Below are 23,328 nucleotides of genomic sequence, written 5' to 3'. Positions count from 1 at the left end.
TGCAAATTCTGTATATTTTATAGTATAAATAAATAACAAAGTATCTTTGTCTTAATGTATTAAGGTTTACATTTAGTAAGCAAAATTGGAATGCTTAATATGACACACAAACAACATGAATGAGTTAATATTGTTTGAGCAACCTTAATTTTTAGCATTTCTTGTTTTATTAATGTTAATTTGTTTTATTTAGTTTTCTTGGTGTTCTAAAGTTAGAAGTAAATTATATTTCCCCCTTTCATAAAATCTGTTTAAGAAGGTCGTTCAAACTATCAAAGAATTATTTTACTTTTGAAGAAAAAGCGTTATAAAATATTCTTTTAAAAGAAAATATTTGCATCTAGGCTGCCTATTTGTGTGCTTGATTTTAGTTCAATTGAAACTAAATAACTGAACTCCCTTATGCATTCCCTATAATCAAAGTTTCTATTGCAAATCATAGAAAGTGTGTCTTTATCAATCTTAGGGCCAAATTATGAACCCTTTAATCCTATTGATAAATATTTACTTACACAATTAATCTCATGAGAACATAAGAACGAGCATACTGAGTCAAACCAAATCTTCTGACAGTCGCCAATGCCAGGTGCTTCAGAGGGAATGAACAGAACAGGTAATTATCATTCCCAGCTTCTGGCAAACAGAGGCTAGGGACGCCATCCCTTCCCATCCTGGCTAATGACCATTGATAGACCTATTCTCCATGAATTTATCTAATTGACTTCAATGGGATTATTTACATGAGTGATTGTTCACCAGTGGGAATAAGGCATTCAGAGTGGTAGCCTTAAATAAATAATGGAAATAAAACTGACCTTTAATGTGCACGTTAGAATTACAGGCAAGGTCTGGGTTTACCCAACTGGTGTGGATATGACAGGACATTGACTGGCAAAGTATAATGTAATGAGCAAAATAAGATGTAGGTGAAATTCTGTTGTATATTTAAGATATAATAGTAATGGAATAACACATTTTCATAGGATAACAGTCACTTGATGTTTGTTTTGGTATCTATGAAATAAGTCCCACCTTTTCACCGTAGCTCTAACCAGGCCTCCATTTTGGCATTGTAACCCACTAATCAGGATTGGCACCTTAAAATTGTCAATTATCTTTGCTACACGTTCTAAATTGTGCTCATACAGTAACTCCTCACTTAACATTGTAGTTATGTTGCTGAAAAATGCTACTTTAGGCGAAACGATGTTAAGCGAATCCAGTTTCTCCATAAGAATTAATATAAACGGGGGGTTAGGTTCCAGGGAAATTTTTTTCGCCAGACAAAAAACTATATTTTATATATATATAGATACATATGCACACACAGTATAAGTTTTAAACAAACAATACTGTACACAGAAATGATGATTGTGAAGCTTGGTTGAAGTGGTGAAGTCGGGGGGGGGGGGGTATTTCCCAGGGAATGCCTAACGGCTAAATGATGAACTAGGACTTGGCTGAGCCCTCAATGGTTAACACATTGTTGTAGAGTGTGAGGCTACATTAGCAAGGCAGCAGGAATGGAGGGAGGGGAGACAGCATGGCAGAGAGAGACAGAGACACAGTGTGTGTGTGTGTGAGAGAGATGTGCATTGCCGCTTTAAGTAGGCTTACCCCACTCTAGGTACACTGCCTTTTTAAGTAGATCAGCAAGTTGATACAGTAGCTGCTGCCAGCAAGCTCCCTACATTCTGAGCCCTTTCCTGTCCCCTCCCCTGTGGAGATGGGGGAGCAGGAGTGAGGGGAGGGGGACACTCTGACATTAGCCTCCGCCCCCCCCCCCCCCCCCCTGCAAGCAGGAAGCTCTTTGGAGCAGCTCCAAGGCAGAGGGCAGGAGCAGCACACAGCAGTTAGGGGAGGGACAACTGAACTGCTGGCAATTGATAGCCTGCTAGGTGGCTGCTGCACAGGGAACTTAGGGGAGCAGGGAGCTGATAGAGGGGCTGCCGGCCAACCCTGTTTCCAAGCCTCCACCAGCTAGCTCCAACAGGCTGCTCTTTTTGCAAGCAGTGGACAAAGCAGGCAGCTGCCAAACAACGTTATAAGGGAACATTGCACAACTTTAAATGAGCATGTTTTCTAATTGATCAGCAATGTAACAATGCTAACCGGGATGACTTTAAGTGAGGAGTTACTGTAATTATTTGTACTTGCATAAGTAAAGGCCAGGGTTTGAAAGTCTGGCATGAACTGAAAAGGTAAAGCTGAACTAAATTAGCATCAGTTAATTATCTGGTACAGATATCATAAAGTATCAAGGTGAAGCTGAGATAGTCATTTTCAGATTAGAAGACATGGATCATATGATGATGATCTGTAATACAATTTTATTAGGGATATCAAGCGATTAAAAAAATTAATTGTGATTAGTGGTGCAATTAATATACAACACAGAATACAAAGTGTACAGTGCTCACTTTATATTATTTTTGATTACAAATATTTGAACTGTAAAAAAACAAAAGAAAGAAAAAGAAAAAAAGAAAAAATTTTTCAATTCCCCCTTTACAAGTACTGTAGTGCAATCTCTTTATCATGAAAGATGAACTTACAAATGTAGAATTATGTACAAACATACCTGCGTTCAAAACTTTAAAAAAATACATCTTTAAAGCCTCCAAGTCCACTCAGTCCTCCTTCTTGTTCAGCCAATCGCTCAGACCAACAAGTTTGTTTACATTTGCGGGCAATAATGCTGCCTGCTTCTTGTTTACAGTGTCACCTGAAAGTGAAAACAGGCATTCATATGGCACTATCGTAGCCGCCGTTGCAAGATATTAAAGATTCATATGTCCCTTCATGCTTCATCCACCATTCTAGAGGACAAATGTCCATGCTGATGACAGGTTCTGCTCGATAACGATTCAAAACAGTGCAGACCAATGCATGTTCATTTTCATCATCTGAGTCAGATGCCACCAGCAGAAGATTGATTTTCTTTTTTGGTGGTTCGGGTTCTGTAGGTTCTGCGTCGTATTGTTGCTCTTTTAAGACTTCTGAAAGCATGCTCCACACCTCGTCCCTTTCAGATTTTGGAAGGCACTTCAGATTCTTAAACCTTGGGTCGAGTGCTGGGTATTGGGATGAAACGTAACATGAAATATATGACAGAATGTGGGTAAAACAGAGTAGGAGGCATACAATTCTCTCCAAAGGAATTCAGGCTTGGTTTAATTAACACGTTATTTTTTTTAACAAGCATCATCAGCATGGAAGGATGTCCTCTGGAATGGTGGCTGAAGCATGAAGGGACATACGAATCTTTAGTATCTGGCATGTAATTACCTTGCAATTGCCATGCGAACCCCTGTTCTCATTTCAGGTGACAGTGTAAATAAGAAGCAGGCAGCATTATCTCCCGTAAATGTAAAGAAACTTGTTTGTCTTAACGGTTGGCTGAACAAGAAGTAGGACCGAGTGGACTTGTAGGCTCTAAATTTTTACACTGTGGTGTTTTTGAGTGCAGTTATGTAACAAAAAATGTCTACATTTGTAAGTTATACGTTCATGATAAAGAGATTGCAGCACAGTACTTGTATGAGGTGAACTGAAAAATACTATCTGTTTTGTTTATCATTTTTATAGTGCAAATATCTGTGATAAAAAATAATATAAAGTGAGCACTATGCACTTTGTATTCTGTGTTGTAGTTGAAGTCAATATATTTGAAAATGTAGAAGAACGTCCAAAAATATTTAATACATTTCAGTTGGGATTCTATTGTTTAACAATGCGATTAAAACTGCGATTAATTGTTTTATGTTAATTGTGCGAGTTGAGTGCGATTAATCGGTAGCCCTAAATTTTATGTTTATTATACCAAAAGGCTAGTGTAGATTGAATTTAGTCTGAGAGGGCTCAGTTGAGTAACATTTACTCACTGTGGCACCGATCCAGCAATGACTTGTGCGCCTGCTGATCTGTGTGTGTATGGTTAGTTGCACTATTCATGTGCATATAAATCTTTCTTCTACTTTGCTGATCCCCCTCAATCAGATTAAATGAAATCTACACTGACCTACTGAAAATAAAATTATTAGAAAACATCACATGATCCATGTCTCCTGATCTGAAAATAACATAACTTCTTGTCTGTGTAAAGGTAAAATTGTATTTAAGTCTTTTTGCAGGATCAGGGCCTATAACATGATTAGCTTGTAACTATCCAATTTGATTAAAGATCATACCTACGATAGTTCATTAAATTAATGACCAGTTTATCCATGAAAGTTGTGGGGTTTTTTTAAACTATGCTAAACTTTTCTAAATACGCTATTTTTGATTGCGTCAAAGTTAATTAGAAAAGTAGAGTATACTGTACAGCTGGTTTCAATTGAACAGTGTAAAAAACAGTTCAGGGAGATTGGCTGTTTGAGTACTAAGAAAAGGTATTTATGAAGTAAACATCATCATAGAATCTGAGCAAGAAATAAGTTAATTTTAAGAAGCCCCCCTTCATCAATTTTTTTCAAAGTGAATATAGTGTCAGTTCACTAATATTAAAAGTCAAGCAGAAACTACAATATTTTGCTACAATTACATTTAATCTGTACTAGCCAGTTAGGGGATTGGACAGCTGATAATTATTTTTTCGTCAGCTTTCAGCTCTCACGATATACTAAGGAGATACGATAAATAATTGTGGTTAATGTATTTCTTTTAGTGTCAGAAAAAAGAAGAATTCATTGAAAGAATCCAAGGTTTAGATTTTGATACAAGAGCAGCTGTTGCTGCCCACATTCAAGAGGTATTTGTTACTTTTGTACTACCTGATATCCAAGTGATTTTTATTTTTGCTGGAATATTAAGGAAAGAAGAATAATTTTATTTAGTCAAAAACAAGGCAAATCTATTTGACATTAGCATTAAACGATTGCATTAGAGAACATTAATTGAGAAGGCTTTATTTTATAAGAGTGAGAGTAAATCACATTTCTTTCTAAAGGTGGTACTTGAATAAAAACATTTTTTTCATACTGAATAGTTTTTTCCATCACAGAATCATAGTAGTGTAGGACTTGATGGGATCTTGATAGATCATATACTCTAGTCCGCTGCACTGAGGCAGGCGTCAGTATTATCTAGACCATTCCTGAGACGTATTTGTCTAACCCAGGGGTGGCCAAACTGCAGCAAACTCTTTTACAGTTAAAGTATGGCTTGTGGAACCCCCCACTCCTTTCCCATTCTCTGTCTACCAGACTGAGAGGAGGGGAGACTTGGGGCTTCTGCCCGGTGGTGGTGCTAGGGGCTTCTGCCAGAGACGACTGGTGCCTGCTGAGAGTGAGGGGGCATAATTTGAAGGTTCGGCACCCTCAACAGCTTGAATTATGCCCCACCTCTTATCGTCAGCGGCCCCTCCCTGCAGCTCCCAGGCGTTAGCTCCGTGTGGAGAGGCATCCGGAAACACCTGGGAGGTGCAGGGAGGGGCTGTCGCTTTAGCTTTGCGGGGAGAGGCAGCAGCTCTTCCTGCAGCTCCCAGCTGTTTGCCGCTGCCTCTCCCCACGGCCGCAGCTCCCAACTTGCCAGATCCAGCAGCTGCTGTGCAGGGGTGGGGCTGGCAGCACCATGTGACCTAGCCAGCAAACCCTGGCAAAAATCTGGGGGGAGGGGCATGTGATACCACATGCCTCCCCCTCGCATTGCCTCTGGCAGAATGAAGTGTGTGTGTGTGGGGGGGTGTCTCGGGGCTTCAGCCCCAGCTCTCGAACTTCTGAAGATTGTGATATGCTGCTTGGAGGGTCTGTACGTTTGGCCATCCCTGCTGTTCCTTAAAACCTCCAATGACTGAGATACCATAGATAATTTGTTCCAATGCTTAACTATCCTTACAGTTAGGAAGCTTTTCCTGATGTCTAACCTTTAATGGGCTTAAATTGCAGCAATGGCGATTACTTTTTGTGTTGTCCTCAGTGGATAAGGAGAACAATTTATCACCCTTCTCTTTATGACAACCTTTTATATACTAGAAGACTTATCACGTGCCCCAAGACTTCTCTTCCCAAACTAAACAAACCCAATTTTTTCTTTGAGTAGTGTCCCTATGGGTGCTCCATGGTAGGTCTGTTTGTGTCCCCCCCACTGCTGATTGTAGAACTTCAGTAGTAGTGTTCATTAGGCCCACGCATGCGCTGTCGGTCTCCCCTCGTGCTGCGCCACGAGGCTAGCGAGCACACGCGGGCTAAGCCGCCTCAGTTACTTCTCAACTGCCCCTTATTAGAGACGGATTTTGCTTTATTCACTTTTATATAGTTATTTTGTTAGTACAGTATAGTTTATTGTTCTTTTCCCTCTTATTTTATCCCACCAAAAATTAAAAAAAAAAAAAAAACTCCCCCCAAAACTTCATTTTCCTGCTTATTTTTTCCCTTCCAGGGATCCTTCCTCCCCACTCCCACATTGGGTATACCCGGTTCACCGGCTTTCAAGAAGCGCCTCGCTTGCAAAGAGGCAATTCCGATTACAGACAAGGACTCTTAAGTGCATTTGTCGCCTTGGGGAGGGCCACATCCAGAAAAAGTGTAGTCTCTGCCAGCAAATCTGGCCACATTCCCATAAGAACAGACTGCTCAGGCAGAAGATTATTTTAATGGAGGCTGCTTTCAGACCACGCAGAACTTGTGCTGCAAGTCCCTGGATAGACGTGAATCTTCTCCACAGCCGTCTAAGGGGTGTGGATCGAAGAAACAGACTGCTGACCCCTCCTAGATGTCATCTTAGAGGAGAGCCAGAAGTTCCCAAAAGTGAGCCCCGAGATCTCCATAGGCATTCTGCATCTTGTTTGGTATCTTGGACACCAAGACCATCTTAGTCCAGAACTCATGGCTCACAGAGACCAACAGCAGTCGGTACTGTTGACATGCCCACGGACCTGATGGGCACGGGCACCGAGTCATCGGCACCGAGAGACAGGAGTAAGCACTCCGCTAAAAAGGCAGCCCAAATACGCGAATCATTATCGGTACTATCATCAATGTCTCACCCGGCACCAGAGCAGGTCGTATGGACAAGACCCCTGTCCGCCTCTGACACCCAACACTGGGGCAGTCAATACCAACAGAATTCCTCCACTCCAGCGACCTCTGTATATCGGATGTACTGGGATCCCTGCTTCTTGGTACTGCAACCTCTGCACTGAGCCTCTGCTTGGCATGGGAATTGTCACCGCTGCCATGCCTCAATCCCCAACTCTCTAGCGAAAGTTCAGACAGTGAGCTGGAGGAAAGAACATCCCAGTACTCCTCTCAGGCTTCATATGGTGCTCAGTACAAGCAAGGCCCATACCTGCAGATGTCCCCACCACCGAAATCATGGTACAGCCACCCATCGGCACTGCCACCACGCTCTATGCCACCACCACCCCTGTGGTCTTATTGGGACCCGTGGGAAGCATACCGCCAACATGTCTCTCGAGCTCCAAGCCTCGTCTGGGATCCCTCAAGGCATACCCCTTCAGCCGCGGCTTCCAGAGCTTTGGAACCTCCACAAGACATCCTGGAGAAACAGGAGGGTGATACCGGGAAAGAGGTGACACTGAGGACTATATCTTCCTTCTTTCCTGACCGTTATGCCTTCCCCACCATATCTGGCAGACCACTTTCATCTCTTCCAGGAGCTGGCAAAGAGGATGGTGGACACCCTTAAGATACCATTGAAGGAAGTCAAGGACACCCACCATCAGCTCTTTGACATCCCCCACTCCTCGTCCTCCTCCAAGATTGCCCTCCTGATTAATGAGACTATCTTAGACCCAGCAAGAACAATATGGCAAATCCTGGTGATAGTAGGACTGACGTGCAAGCAAGCAGACAAAAAGTATTATGACCCATGAAGGAATCTGAATTCCTTTTGTCCCACCTACCACCCAGCTCCATCATGGTGGACGCCGTCAACTCATGCGGCTGATGACATGAATCGAGGGCTACTCCACAAGACTGGGATTGAAAGCGCTTGGATCTTTTTGGTAGGAAGGTGTACTCTTGGCTACATTCCGTTTCTGTATCACCAATTATCAGGCCTTCACAGTGAAATACGATTATATTAACTATTCAAAGTTGAATGACTTTACTGAGTAGGTGCTAGAGTCGTATTGTGACCAATTTAAGGCCATTATACAGGTGGGACAAATAGTGGCAAGGATAAAGCTGCAATCAGCCCTCAACGTTGCTGACAAAGTAGCTAGCTTAATTTCCATGGCAGTGGTGATGTAATGAACATCATGGCTCCATCTGTCAGATTTCCTGAAATCCTGCAGTCTACTGTTGAGGACCTCCCCTTTGAGGCCACAAAGCTCTTTGCAGAGAAGACTGATGCTTCCCTTCATACCCTGAAGGATTCGTGGGCTACATTCCAGTTGTTGGGTATCTACACGCTGGGACAAAGGAGACAATTTAGTCCCCAATCCCAGCGTAGACCATATACGTCCCAATATCAACCTCAGTGACAATACAAACTGCAAAGGAAGAAAGCAAAATTCCCCAAGCAGAAACTATCTGGCTTGCAATCTTCATCGTCCCAGCCCTCTATGTCCAAACACCAGTTTTGACAGGCGAGTCGAAGCGCCGCTGGACCACTCCCACCAACTGATACAGCCGACCAATGCTTCACACCCATTTGACCACCAAGTGGCAGTATTCCGCAGTGCCTGGAAACACATAACATTGGACTGATGGATCCTAGAAATCATTTGAACTGAGTACTCCATCTATTTCAGCTCCCTACCCCCTCCACAACACCCTTCCCTGTCCCTCTTCAGGGATCCTTTTCATGAGTTTAGAACAATGGGGGAGGGATAGCTCAGGTGCGGGGGGATAGCTCAGTGGTTTGAGCATTGGCCTGCTAAACCCAGGGTTGTGAGTTCAATCCTTGAGGGGGCGATTTACAGATCTGGGGCAAAAATTGGGGATTGGTCCTGCTTTGAGCAGGGGGTTGGACTAGATGATTTCCTGAGGTCCCTTCCAACCTTGATATTCTATGATTCTATGACAAGAAGTCAATAGTCTCCTCCAGTTAGGAGCCACAGAACCAGTACCTCAACATCAACAAGGAGGAGGGTTCTACTCTCTTTATTTCCTAATACAGAAGAGGAAGGGAGGTTGGAGACCCATACTAGACCTCAGAGCTCTCAACAAGTTTGTCCAGGCTCAAAAATTCAAAATGGTCACTTTATCAACAATCATTCCAGGATTGGAACAAGGAGACTGGTTTTCGGTCCTCGATCATCTCTATCCTACCAGCTCACAGATGATTTCTCAGATTTATCCAGGGACAAGACCACTACGGATACAGAGTGCTTCCCTTCGGGCTATTGTCGGCCTTGAGAGTATTGTCCAAGGTTCTCTGGGTGATAACCACTCACGGTGTCAAGGGATAAAGATTTACCTTTACCTCGATGATTGCCTCCTCAGAGCCTAATCTCTCCAGGAGGCTCACCGAGTCACCAAAGCAACTATCCACTTATTTACAGAGCTGAGTCTACAGATCAAAATCCAGACGTCAGCTCTCACTCTGGTGCAATGCCTGGAATTCATAGGGGCTGACTTTGACTCGTTACAGGCCAGAGAACTCTTTTCTCAGCACAGATTTCTTTCGTTAGCCACACTTAGGGACGCTGTTCAAAGCAGCCTGAAAATATTAGTCAGACTCTTCCTCCAACTTCTGGGGCACATGGCAGCAAGCACAACGGTAATACCACATGCCAGGTTTCACATGTGATGCCTCCAAATGTGGTTCAGCTTGGTCTACAAACAGGGACAGGCTGGACAAATCCCTGTCACCACCCAGCAGGGTCAAAAACTCCCTAGACTGATGGAAGAGCCCAACCAACATTTGCAAAGGGATCCCCTTTTCCCAAACCTCACCGTCATTGCTGCTCACCACCAACACATCACTGATATGGTGGGTTGCACATCTAAACGGCCTCACAACACAAGTGGTCACCCATGGAGCTGTCCCTTCACATCAATCTCCTCAGGCTAAGAATGGTCAGGAACGCCTGCACCCATTTCCTCCAGCTGATCAGAGGATCACACATGAAGATCCTAACAGACAACATAGCCTACATACAATAGTCAGGGGAGAGCCAGATCACCCTCCATATGCACTGAGGTGATCAGGCTATGCAACTGGTGCATCTCCCATAACATTACATTGCTTGCACACAAAACTTGATAGTGGAAATCTCAGTTGCAAATTCCCATACAACCATGATTGGGAGATAGACCTGATTGTGCTTCATGACATATTCAGCTTATGATGGACACAGTCCACAGACCTGTTCGACACTCACCTGAATAAGAAATGCCCATGCTACTGCTCCAGAGTGGGGATGGGTCAACGTTCCCTGGGCGAGGCCCTCCTCATCCCCTGGGACAAGGACCTTCTCTATGTCTTTCCTCCATTTTCCCTACTTGTGAATGTCTTGCTGGAAATAAAAAGAGATGGAACCCATGTCATTCTGATTGTTCCTACTTGGCCCAGAAAGACCTGGTTTCCCTACGTGTCACAGCTTGTGACATGCCTGTTGATCTCTCTCCCAGCCATACTGCATCTCCTTGCAGGACAGAAAATGCACCCTGAATCCCCACTTGGGATTGTCTGCCTCAAGGCATGGCTCCTGCTTGGTTCCAACATATAGAAAACACCTGTTCAAGAGAGGTACAAGAGGTTCTGTTGCACAGCAGAAAGTCCTCGACTTGACGCACTTACCTGCAGAAATGGTGCATGTTTCAGACTTGGTATTCTGTCCAGCAAATCTCCCCAACATCCGTGATTCTTCCATATATCTTAGACTATGCATTTACCTTAAAGAAATCGGGCCTATCTCTAAGCTCTCTGAGTTCACATAACAGCTTTCCACCAACCTATTGAGAGATGCTCAATGCTGTCACACCCAACCACTAATCGGTTCGTCAAGGATATAGTGAACCTTTTTGCACAATCTCAACTTCCTGCTCCTACGGGGGCCCTAAACCTGGTACCAAAAGGGCTGACTAGACTGCCTTTCAAACCCATGGCCACCTGTTTGCTGGTGTGGGTGGGATCAATGGAGGTGATCTTCCTCTTGGCAATTACCTCGTCCAGGAGAATAGGAGAGATAGCAGCTTTGATGGCATATCCCCCCTACACAATATTTTTTTCTGGACAAGGTTATGCTCAGGACGCATCTAAAATTTATCGCTAAGGTAACCTCTCCATTTCACATGAATCAATTGATTCACATTCTAATCTTCTACCCCAGGCCTCACCAAGACAACAGGGAGGCTATATTATATACCTTAGATGTCAGGAGAGCCCTGGCTTTGTACCTGGATAGAACAAAGGCCTTTAGGAAGTCCCGTACACTTTTCATTTCCATTGCGGAAAGGTCCAAGGACTCAGCAATATCAGCCGAAAGGCTCTCTAAGTGGGTCTCGAATTGCATTAGACAACTCCTCCAGACTCTATTTGAACACACTCCATGAGGTCAATCTCCTAATCCGTTGCCTTCTTCAAGAGATCTGTAGAGCAGAGACATAGGCATTAGTCCACACTTTTGCACAACATTATACGATAACTGGGGATTCTGCCTCCAGTGCCAACTTCGGCGCCGCAGTGCTGTCATCTGTAACTGACTCTGCCCCAAAGTCCCAGCCCACGAGTAGGGATACTGCTTGGGAGTCACCTACCATGGAGCACTCATACAGACACAACTCGAAAAAGAAGAGGAAGTTACTCACCTTGTGCAGTAACAATAGTTCTTTGAGATGTGTGTCCTACAGGTGCTCCACAACCCACCTTCCTCCCCTCTACTTTGGAGTTCTTGTCAATGACTCTGTGGTAAAGAAGAAACTGAGGAGGGTAAGCCTGTGTGCGCTGGCTAGCCTCATGCGTGAGCCTAACGGACACTACCAAAGTTCTCTGATCAGCAGCACAAGGACACAAGCACGCCTACCATGGAGCACCCATAGTGGGACACATCTTGAAGAACTATCGTTACTGCACAAGGTGAGTAACTTCCTCTTTTTCAGTCTTTCCTTGTAGGTAATGTTTTCTAGACCCTTAATCATTTTTGTTGCTCTTCTCTGGACTTCTTCCAATTTGTCCACATTTTCTCCCAAAGTGCGGTGTCCAGAATTGGACACAGTACTCCCTTTGAGGCCTTATCAGTGCTGAGTAGAGTGGAAGAATTACTTCTAATGTCTTGCTTACCGACACTCCTCCTAATACATCCCAGAATATTTGCTTTTTTTGCAACAGTATTACATTGTTGACTCATATTTAATTTGTGATCCACTATAACTCCTAGATCCTTTACAGCAGTACTCCTTCATAGGTAGTCATTTCCCATTTTTTATTTTTGTAATTGAGTATTCTTTCTTAAGTGTAATACTTTGCATTTGTCCTTATTGAATTTCATCCTGTTTATTTCAGCCCATGTTTCCAGTTTGTCAAGATCGTTTTAAATTCTAATCCTGTCCTCCAAAACACTTGCAATCCTTCCCATCTTGGTATTGTACTCAAACTTTACAGGTGTACTCTCTCTGCCGTTATCCAAATAATTTATGAAGATATTGAATAGAATCGGACCCAGACAGATCCCTGTGTGACTCTACTTGATATGTCCTTCCAGCTTGACTGTGAACCATTGATAACTACTCTTAGTATGATTTTTCTAACCAGTTGTGCACCCATCTTATAGTAGGGTCATCTAAACTATATATCTCTAGTTTTCTCATGAGAAAGTTATGTGAGACAGTATCAAAAGCCTTACTCTAAGTCAAGCTATATCACATCTACTGCTTCCATCCTATCCACAAGCATTGTTACCCTGTCGAAGAATATTAGGTTGGTTTGACGTGATTTGTTCTTGACACATTATGTTGACAGTTACTTATCACCATATTCTCTTCTAGATGCTTACAAATTGATTGTTTGTTTGTTTGCTCTATTATCTTTATGGGTACAGAAGTTAAAACCACTGGTTTATAATTCCCTGGGTTGTCCTTATTCTCCTTTTTATACATAGGTACTATATTTGCCTTTTTATATTCCTCTGGTATCTCTACCATCCTCCATGAGTTCTCACACATAATCGCTAAAGGCTCAGAGATCTCTTCATTACAGTTCATACTAGTATATGTAATAAATGTGAAATTTAGTTCTGTCTAGTACAAATACGTTAGTATGAACTGAATCAGAAAAAAGTGATTTGTTAAAAATATCGTTCTTTAAAGCAGTGTGTGGATCCACTGTATTGGGCTGTATACAGGGATTAAAGGAACAAAATAATATTTAGACCTAGATTATATAAATGGATCCATCAACTGCGTTCTATGCAAGCACACAGATGTGCCTGGATTAATCAATTCGCAGGATCTTGCCCTTAGTGAGTAATCTTTTTTGCCTCAAGAAATATGCTTATATCTTGTGTATCTTGGGGAATATGTATATATTTTGGAGGTCTGGTAGCTACTCTACCATTAAATATGAGTTGAGTTTTTCAGGTAAGAGGACTGAAATCTCTTTTTTTAATCCTGTAGATTTAATGTAATCACCAAATTTTAAATGAACAAGCCCCATTGAATTTCCAGTAATATTTTTTCGGATCCATTTAGCTAAGCAACCACACATGATAATTACCTGTGCACTATAGTGTAGATTGCAAATATTTACAGACAATATGTTAAAATTTATTCCCTTATTTTGCCATTACATTAAGAAGCTCTGCCAAGAATAGCTAATGGAATTTCCCAGCTCTGTCAGCTACTTTCTGTTTCTGTTGCTGCCTGTAAGTCTTCCTAATTCTATCTGAGCTCAGCGCAGAGGCCTGGTAAGCCAGGAAGGAGAAATTGACAGCATGGGAGTCTGGGGTTTAAGTCTGGAACTCTTAAAGTTTCCATTCACTCTAAGTTACAAGCATATTTTTTCCCAAATAAACATACCATACCATCCTTTTCTTATTGCAACTATGCTCAACTTGTGAATAAGGCACTTAACCAGGTACAAGAAGAAAACAAGCAGTCAGGCTGTACTTTAATTTCAAACTCAACGTAGGCAGGAAGAAGAATGCATTGGTTTTATTATGTCATCCTGAGGTCACTCTTAAGTGTAGGTCTCACACATGGAAGCATGGTGCAGCATCTGTCATGCCCCAGGCTCGCACGGTTGTATTTTACCTCTTTTGATGTTCCATTTTTATTTTGCTGAAATGAAATACTGTTGGATGTTAATATTGTTTGATTAATCTTTCATTTGAAATTAAGGATGTTAGATAACTTATTCATAGGGTTCTTTTACGCTGTTCACAAAGATGTGGCTTCTTAAACGAAATGTTTTGTATGAGACTAGAAATCTTTGATTTCTTGTGACTGGGTGCTCTACTCATCACTGGATGGTGCCTCTTCCTGGTGGTTCTGGGGATTACCTCTGTGACGCTGACACCCCTTTCTGCAGTTGCACTCTGTCTCTCCTTCTCACTCTCTGTCTGCAGCCACTCTCTCGCACCAGGAGCTGCTGCTGCTTCTTCGTGACTTGGCCCTCTGGCCAGGTCACTATGGTCCTCACCTTCCAGGGTATCGAAGTCTCTTATGAAAAGGCTCAGGCAGTCTTCCTATCCCCTGCCCAGCTGGTGCCACTTCCCCAGTGACTGGTATGGGAACCTGGGCCCACCCTCTATTCCAGGTTCCAGCTCAGGGACCCTCTAATCAGCAGCCAAGGTCTGTTCCTTCCTAGACCTGCTGCCTCTTTCCCTGAGCCTTTCCAACCTGTCTGGCTCTCCCCACCCCAGGTTTGCCAGCCTCCCAACTCCTCCCTAGTAGAGTAGGGTAGAGTAGAGTAGCTGTAGGCTACCTGCTTCTGGCTTTAATCACACCTACCTTCTCTCAGGGAGTGACTGCAGACCCCTTCTGCTATCAGTTCCCAGGCTAGAAATATGCTTATGAATGTAAATGTGACATAACTGGAATATGTTTTATGCTAGATATGCCATGTAACATATCTTTGCAAAGCTTATGTTCTATTGCATGTATTCATCCTATTTGCATGCATGTATCATTTTTATATCTGAAGTTATGAGCATTGGCTCTATTCTTGTATTTAAAGTGTTTGCTGTAGAAAGCACCTAAGGCAGATTTGATCAACATATTGTGAAGGGGTTATTCAAGTAAACGGAAGTACTTGGTGAACAGTGGACCTTGATAGATGCCAGTGCACATCTGAGCTTTCCTGGGAACGTCCCTGTAGAGAACTAAGTTATGCATGGACATGTGACTTGCCCATATGACTCCAAGACTCCATCTTGTAGTTGGAATTTTACACGGGGGAGGGAGGGGTTTCCACCCACAGGAGAGAAACTACAGTAACTCCTCACTTAATGTTGTAGTTATGTTCCTGAAAAATGCGACTTTAAGCAAAACGATGTTAAGCGAATCCAATTTCCCCATAAGAATTAATGTAAATAGGGGAGATTAGGTTCCATGGAATTTTTTTTTGCCAGACAAAAGGCATTATATACATTTTAAACAATTTTAAATGAGCAATTTAATACAGGTATAAGTTTGAAACAATTTTAAAGAAGCAATTTAATACTACAATCATCATTGCGGAGTATGAAGCTTGGCTGAGGTGGTGGAGTCAGAGAGTGGAAGAGGGTGGATTGTTCGGCTGCTTCTCTTGCTGTACTTGCTGAACTTTCTGAACTTGAAAAAACACATCTAGAGATTGTTGTTTTGCTTTCTTTTTTTTTTCCTCTGTAAATTTCTTTATAGCAAGTTATTAGATTTGGGCCAAAAGAAATCTGATGAGGTTCAACAAGGACAAGTGCAGAGTCCTGCATTTAGGACGGAAGAATCCAATGCACCGCTACAGACTAGGGACCGAATGGCTAGGCAGCAGTTCTGCAGAAAAGGACGTAGGGGTTACAGTGGACGAGAAGCTGGATATGAGTCAACAGTGTGCCCTTGTTGCCGAGAAGGCTGTCATAAATACAAAGGGAAGGGTAAACCCCTTTAAAATGCCTCCTGGCCAGAGGAAAAATCCTCTCACCTGTAAAGGGTTAAGAAGCTAAAGGTAACCTCGCTGGCTCCTGACCAAAATGACCAATGAGGAGACAAGATATTTTCAAAAGCTGGGAGGAGGGAGAAAAACAAAGGGTCTGTGTCTGTCTGTATGCTGCTTTTGCCAGGGATAGAACAGGAATGGAGCCTTAGAACTTTTAGTCAGTAATCTAGCTAGGTATGTGTTAGATTATGATTTCTTTAAATGGCTGAGAAAGGAACTGTGCTGAATAGAATGACTATTCCTGTCTGTGTGTCTTTTTTGTAACTTAAGGATTTGCCTAGAGGGATTCTCTCTGTTTTGAATCTAATTACCCTGTAAGGTATCTACCATCCTGATTTTACAGAGGGGATTTCTTTACTTCTATTAAAAGTCTTCTTGTAAGAAAACTGAATGCTTTTTCATTGTTCTAAGATCCAAGGGTTTGGGTCTGTGGTCACCTATGCAAATTGGTGAGGATTTTTACCAAACCTTCCCCAGGAAGAGGGGTGCAAGGGTTGGGAGGATTTTGGGGGGAAAGACGTGTCCAAACTACGTTTCCCAGTAAACCCAGTTAGAGTTTGGTGGTGGCAGTGGAGATCCAGGGACAAAGGATAAAATTAATTTGTACCTTGGGGAAGTTTTAACCTAAGCTGGTGAAAGTAAGCTTAGGAGGTTTTCATGCAGGTCTCCACATCTGTACCCTAGAGTTCAGAGTGGGGGAGGGACCTTGACAAAGGCCAATGGCATTTTGGGATGTATAAGTAGGGGCATTGCCAGCAGATCAAGGGGGATGTGATCGTTCCCGTCTATTCGACACTGCTGAGGCCTCATCTGGAGTACTGTGTCCAGTTTTGGGCTCCACACTACAAGAAGGATGTGGAAAAATTGGAAAGACTCCAGCGGAGGGGAACAAAAATGATTAGAGGACTGTAATACATGAGTTATGAGGAGAGGCTGAGGGAACTGGGGATGTTTAATCTACGGAAGAGAAGAATGAGGGGGGATTTGATAGCTGCTTTCAAGTACCTGAAAGGGGTTCCAAAGAGGATGGCTCTAGACTGTTGTCAGTGGTAACAGATGACAGAACAAGGAGTAATGGTCTCAAGTTGCAGTGGGGGAGATTTAGGTTGGATATTAGGAAAAACTTTTTCACTAGGAGGGTGGTGAAACACTGGAATGCGTTACCTAAGGAGGTGGTGGAATCTCCTTCCTTTGAAGTTTTTAAGGTCAGTCTTGACAAAGCCCTGTCTGGGATGATTTAGTTGGGGATCAGTCCTGCTTTGAGCAGGGGGTTGGACTAGATGACCTCCCCTAATCACTTTGGAGCTGTGTTCCCTGTCAGGATCGTCATCACTCAGGATTTGCAAGCCAGCCTTAACCCGCCTCTTCTCCCCCCCACCTCCTCCCATTATCATAGAATCATAGATCATAGAATATCAGGTTGGAAAGGACCTCAGGAGGTCATCTAGTCCAACCCCCTGCTCAAAGCAGGACTGATCCCCAACTAAATCATCCCAGCCAGGGCTTTGTCAAGACTGACCTTAAAAACTTCAAAGGAAGGAGATTCCACCACCTCCCTAGGTAACGCATTCCAGTGTTTCACCACCCTCCTAGTGAAAAAGTTTTTCCTAATATCCAACCTAAATCTCCCCCACTGCAACTTGAGACCATTACTCCTTGTTCTGTCATCTGCTTCCACTGAGAACAGTCTAGATCCATCCTTTTTGGAACCCCCTTTCAGGTAGTTGAAAGCAGCTATCAAATCCCCCCTCATTCTTCTCTTCCACAGACTAAACAATCCCAGTTCCCTCAGCCTCTCCTCATAAGTCATCTGTTCCAGTCCCCTAATCATTTTTGTTGCCCTCTGCTGGACTCTTTCCAATTTTTCCACATCCTTCTTGTAGTGTGGAGCCCAAAACTGGACACACTACTCCAGATGAGGCCTCACCAATGTCGAATAGAGGGGAACGATCACGTCCCTTGATCTGCTGGCAATGCCCCTACTTATACATCCGAAAATGTCATTGGCCTTCTTGGCAACAAGGGCACACTGTGGACTCATATCCAACTTCTCGTCCACTGTAACCCCTAGGTCCTTTTCCGCAGAACTGCTGCCTAGCCATTCGATCCTTAGTCTCTAGCGGTGCATTGGATTCTTCCGTCCTAAGTGCAGGACTCTGCACTTGTCCTTGTTGAACCTCATCAGATTTCTTTTTGCCCAGTCCTCCAATTTGTCTAGGTCCCTCTGTATCCTAGCCCTACCCTCCAGCGTATCTACCACTCCTCCCAGTTTAGTGTCATCTGCAAACTTGCTGAGGGTGCAATCCACACCATCCTCCAGATCATTTTTGAAGATATTGAACAAAACCGGCCCCAGGACCGACCCCTGGGGCACTCCACTTGATACCGGCTGCCAACTAGACATGGAGCCATTGATCACTACTCGTTGAGCCCGACTATCTAGCCAGCTTGCTATGCACCTTATAGTCCATTCATCCAGCCCATTATTCTTGCCAGCAAGTTAAAGAAGTCTGTGGGAGACCGTGTCAAAAGCTTTGCTAAAGTCAAGGAACAACACGTCCACTGCTTTCCCTTCATCCACAGAGCCAGTTATCTCGTCATAGAAGGCAATTAGATTAGTCAGGCATGATTTGCCCTTGGTGAATCCATGCTGACTGTTCCTGATCACTTTCCTCTCCTCTAAGTGCTTCAGAATTGATTCCTTGAGGACCTGCTCCATGATTTTTCCAGGGACTGAGGTGAGTCTGACTGGCCTGTAGTTCCCAGGATCCTTCTCCTTCCCTTTTTTAAAGATGGGCACTGCATTAGCCTTTTTCCAGTCATCTGGGACTTCCCCCGATCGCCATGAGTTTTCAAAGATAATGGCCAATGGCTCTGCAATCACATCCGCCAACTCCGCATGCCGCATCCTTGCTCCTCCCCTCTCCCTCCCCTGCCTCCAGAATGCCTGAAACCAGCTGATTGCTGCAGGCAGGAGAGGGACGGGGGAGGAGTAAGGATGCGGTATGCAGGCTCTCTCCTCCTTCCCCTGACTCCGGCCCGTGGCAATCAGCTGGTTTGCAGTGTTCAGGAGGCAGGGCAGTGAGGGGGAGCCTGCGCGCCAAGTCCTCACTCCTCCCCCCTCCCGAACGCCGCAAACCAGCTGATTGCCGTGGGCAGGAGGCGTGGGGAGCAGGGGGAAGGCGCTGAGTGGCAGGGTCTACCAGCAGGCGGGAGGTGCTGGGATGTGTGTGTAGGGGAGCTGATAGAGGGTCTGCCAGCTGTTAACAAAGCAGGCAGCCAAACAACTTTATAGCGGATCATTGCACAACTTTAAGCAGAGCACGTTCTGTAATGGAGCAGGGACGTAAGATCGAAACAACATTAAGTGAGAGGACGTTAAGTGGGGAGTTACTGTATATAAAGTCCTGGGAGACTCCACCATTTTGTCTTCAGCTGGCTCAAGAGGTAGCCTCTCCACCCCCAAAGGATACCTAAAAGAAACTGGAACAAAGGACAGTAAGCTCAGGGATGTGAGTGAGTGACGGACCCAGACTAGAAGGAGACTAGTCTGTAAAAGAAGCTTATTAGACCATCCCTGAGGATGAGATTTCACCTGTAATCACTTTCTTACTGTATTAGGCTTAGACTTGTGTGTTTTATTTTATTTTGATTGGTAACTCACTTTGTTCTGTCTGTTATTACTTGGAACCACTTACATTCTACATACCTCTCTATCAGTGTTATAAAGGGCAAACAGTTTATGAGTTTACCCTGTATAAGCTTTATACAGGGTAAAACGGATTTATTTGGAGTTTGGACCTCATTGGAAGTTGGGTATCTGAGTGTTGAAGACAGGAACACTTCTTAAGCTGTTTTCAGTTAAGCCTGCAACTTTTGGGGGATGTGGTTCAGACCTGGGTCTGTGTTTGTAGCAGGCTAGTGTGTCTGGCTCAAAGCAGGAAGGGCACTGAAGTCCCAAGCTGCCAGGGAAAAGGGGCTCAGAGGTAGTCTCAGCACATCAGGTGGCAGTTCCCAAGGGGGTTTCCTGTGATCCAACCCATCACGCATCCCATCACACTTCTGAATATTAAAATGTAATACTTCTGCAAGATGTGATTTGTGCACATATTTTTAATATTCTAGATAAAATTATTTTTAAAAAAATCATAAAGTATTATAAATGAATGAAATAAAAGGAGATATTGTGAGCAAGTGTGTGCTCACAATAAATTGCAATGGCACTCTTCAGGTAATTAGTTTCCGTGGCACAAATCTCAGGTTCTAAGAATTACTTAAAATTACAGGATTTTTATTTTAGTAAAAATTCTTTGTGCAAATTCTGTATAGGAATTTAATTTGGCAAAAAGAAATAGTTCTGTGTCAGAGTAGGCTTTTAAATAATATTTCGTGTGTAGTTACATCTAAGCCTAATTGATCTGCTTTCCAGGTTTTCATTGTGGATAGAGAAACTATTCCATCAAATACAACTTAAAATATTTTTAATTATCAGACATGTATTAGAACCCATGGAGGATAAACTGTGCTGGGAGACAAGAGTTAAAAGGAGTTTTCCCAATTATTCCTCTTGTTATACTTCTTGTGCATTCTTATAATTAAATAGCACATAAAGGTTGTTTTCACAATTATTTCTTTCTCCTATAGGTAACTCATAATCAGGAAAATGTGTTTGATCTGCAGTGGATGGATGTCAGCATTCTGTCACAAGAATATATCGAGCCTCTCTTGAAAAATATGGCATTACATTTAAAAAGACTTATAGATGAAAGAGATGAACATTCTGAGGTATGTTGTATGTGTTTTATTATTTAAAAATAAAAAGTATAAGAAAATACCTTTTTAAAATTAAACCGTTTGGAATTTTTGAAAATAGATAATATACGTTCTTTGAACTTTATCAGTTGGCACCATGGCTTGAAATAACACTTCTTCAAGTTGTTCCATATCTCAATTCCATGTTAGGTGTGTGCGTGCTCACGTGCATGGTCATTGGAAATGTTTCGTCTAGTGGTATCTGTTGGGCCAGCTCTGGAGCCCCTTGCTTACATGCCAGCATACTGGGCACTGTCGGCCCCGCGCCCTCTCAGCTCCTTCTTTCCACTAGTGATGGTTGTTGGAATGCTCCTTGCTTTCACAAGCCCCATAGTGTTTTCTTTCGCTTGGACTCTGAGTTTTTCTTGTACATAGTTATTGTAGTTTTATAGTTAGTAGTCATTAGTAGCAGAGTCCCGTTGGGGACATAGCCCCAGGGACGGGGTACGCCCTGGTCCCTGGGGTTTAAGCCATATGCTGCATGCAACAAACCTATGCCAATCAGTGACCTACACACAAGCTGCCTATGTGCCTTGGTGAGGCATATGTTAGAAGTGCAGGATCTGCAAGAATTTCAGACCATGTATAGAGTCCATGTTAGAAAGGAAAGGTCACACAGCCTCATCTCTAAACACAGAGAAAGACACCACAAACTACTATTATTATGTGAGAATCCAGAAACAGGAATGAATTTTGTAACACTCGCAAGTTATTAATCATTTCAGTGCTGGACATACCCCCCACAACAGAGGGCAGATACATCTCTTGCCCATTCCTTCAGATATTTATCCCAGCCATTTAGTTTTGTTTAAATTGTGTCTCAGCCAGTTTACTTTCATCCAGTTCCCAGTTTTGATCAGACAGTTGTTAGATAGAAAAGCCATAGAATTTGGATTAATTGAGAGGATGACAATAGTTTTATAAAAGAGTCTGACTTTGATACAATATTCTTTCTGAGCATAGACTGAACATTTTTGAAGTCATAATTTTATATTGTGTGTGATACAGCATGGCCAGAGGTGAGATATGTAAGCCCCAGGATGATGAGAGCTTTATTCCCTGTAGAGGGAAGAGAGGTTGCTATAGACTAATTAGAGCACCTGATAAAAAACCCCTGCTTCAATCAGGCAGTTGGAGGAGTTGAAGCAGAGTGCTTTGGTGTTGGAGCAGAGAGCAGTTTGGAGGGAAACAGAGGAGAGTTTGGAGAAGTGCTGTGGCGGGCCAGAAGACCAAGACCCTAGGTAAAGGGAAACCCGGCTTATGCAGAGCAGAGGGACTCCACAGACAAGGGGTTGGGAGAAACCTGGTCCAAGCAGAGAGAGAGGGCAGGAAGCCCCACAAGCTGAAAGGCCGGAGAGGGAAGTAGCCCAGGGGAAGGAATCGCTAATTCAAGTGGTTTGCCGCTACCCCTAGGGCCACTGGGCTGGGACCGGAGTAGAGGGCGGGCCCGGGTCCCTCTTCCTCTCCATTCCCTTTCTCTGCGATACTAGTGGGACAGTTAATACCCCAATTCAGGGGTGAGAAACGGCACCCTGAAAATCCCCCCACCCCAAGAAGAGAAAGTGCGGGACCCATCATAGGAGTACCAGCAATTTGCCACATGTGTTTTGAGCTGATTATCCACATATGTTAATTTCTCCAAAACAATGTGGTCCGATGGACTTTGAGACTTGGAATCCAAAAGAGTTTCACTCCATAAGCCAATTATAAAATAAAAAGAGGCAAATATTTATGGCTCCTTTGATTTTACAGAGACGTTCACACTAAACAATATTCTCCCCCTCCTGCTCTTACCTCCTTCCCCCAGCAATAAAGAATGTATTTAAAATACCTGTGTAAATCTCCTTCTGTTTTCTTGGTTTCTGGCTGTAGCTCTGATCTTTAAGCAGTATTTTGATCTAAGTAAAGCAAAGTGGGTTCTGGGGGGACCAGAGAAAGGAGGTTGTAGTAGGAAAAACAGGAAGCAAGGGTGAGGGTTTTAGTAGTGTAGTGAGAGGGAAAAGTGAAATATTGGAAACAATATGGAGGAAGATGCAGCATATTTTGCATACATGTTGGATGTACAGGTCTAAAGAGAGGTTGAAGTCAAATATGATGCACAGATTACATGACACAGAAAGGAAGGGATTGGCATAGAATTTACAGGCAGCTGTATATATATATGTTGGAGAGGTATATCACATGATATTCAATAGGGGGCCTGGCATACACCCTACTCCCACTACTGCTGTCCCTTAGACTTAGAAGTTTTGATATTTGGGAGCTTCTGTGGTTTCATGATAGGAACAAGATGCCCGGGAGTGAGACTCCTGTGTGATGTCCTCAGAGAAGCAGAAATAGACATGTTTGGATATTCAGATTTAAGAAAAAACTGTCCCCATGTCCATACGCATTATGATGTCTTTAATTATATGATCACATAATGTTATTTCTGCAGAGCTCCTACCTCATTAACTACAGTCAGCTTATCCTATT

At 43.2% G+C, this 23,328-nt stretch overlaps 1 protein-coding gene across 9 annotated transcripts in view; it reads left to right on the top strand.

Annotated features, from left to right (window-relative positions):
* CCDC88A (coiled-coil domain containing 88A) overlaps positions 1-23,328 on the top strand; it is a 357,211-nt gene that overhangs the window by 123,462 nt on the left and 210,421 nt on the right. For all 9 annotated transcript variants that reach the window (XM_007070064.4, XM_043543868.1, XM_007070062.4 and 6 more), the window contains exons 6-7: positions 4,667-4,750; positions 20,686-20,826. In XM_007070064.4, coding sequence (XP_007070126.2) covers positions 4,667-4,750; positions 20,686-20,826 — 225 coding nt within the window. The remainder of the gene's footprint in view (positions 1-4,666; positions 4,751-20,685; positions 20,827-23,328) is intronic.

The sequence above is a fragment of the Chelonia mydas genome, chromosome 3, assembly GCF_015237465.2.
Source record: "Chelonia mydas isolate rCheMyd1 chromosome 3, rCheMyd1.pri.v2, whole genome shotgun sequence".
Classification (NCBI taxonomy): Eukaryota; Metazoa; Chordata; order Testudines; family Cheloniidae; genus Chelonia; species Chelonia mydas.
The sequence above is the reverse complement of the archived record's forward strand: the minus strand, read 5'-3'. Positions and strand labels throughout refer to the sequence as shown.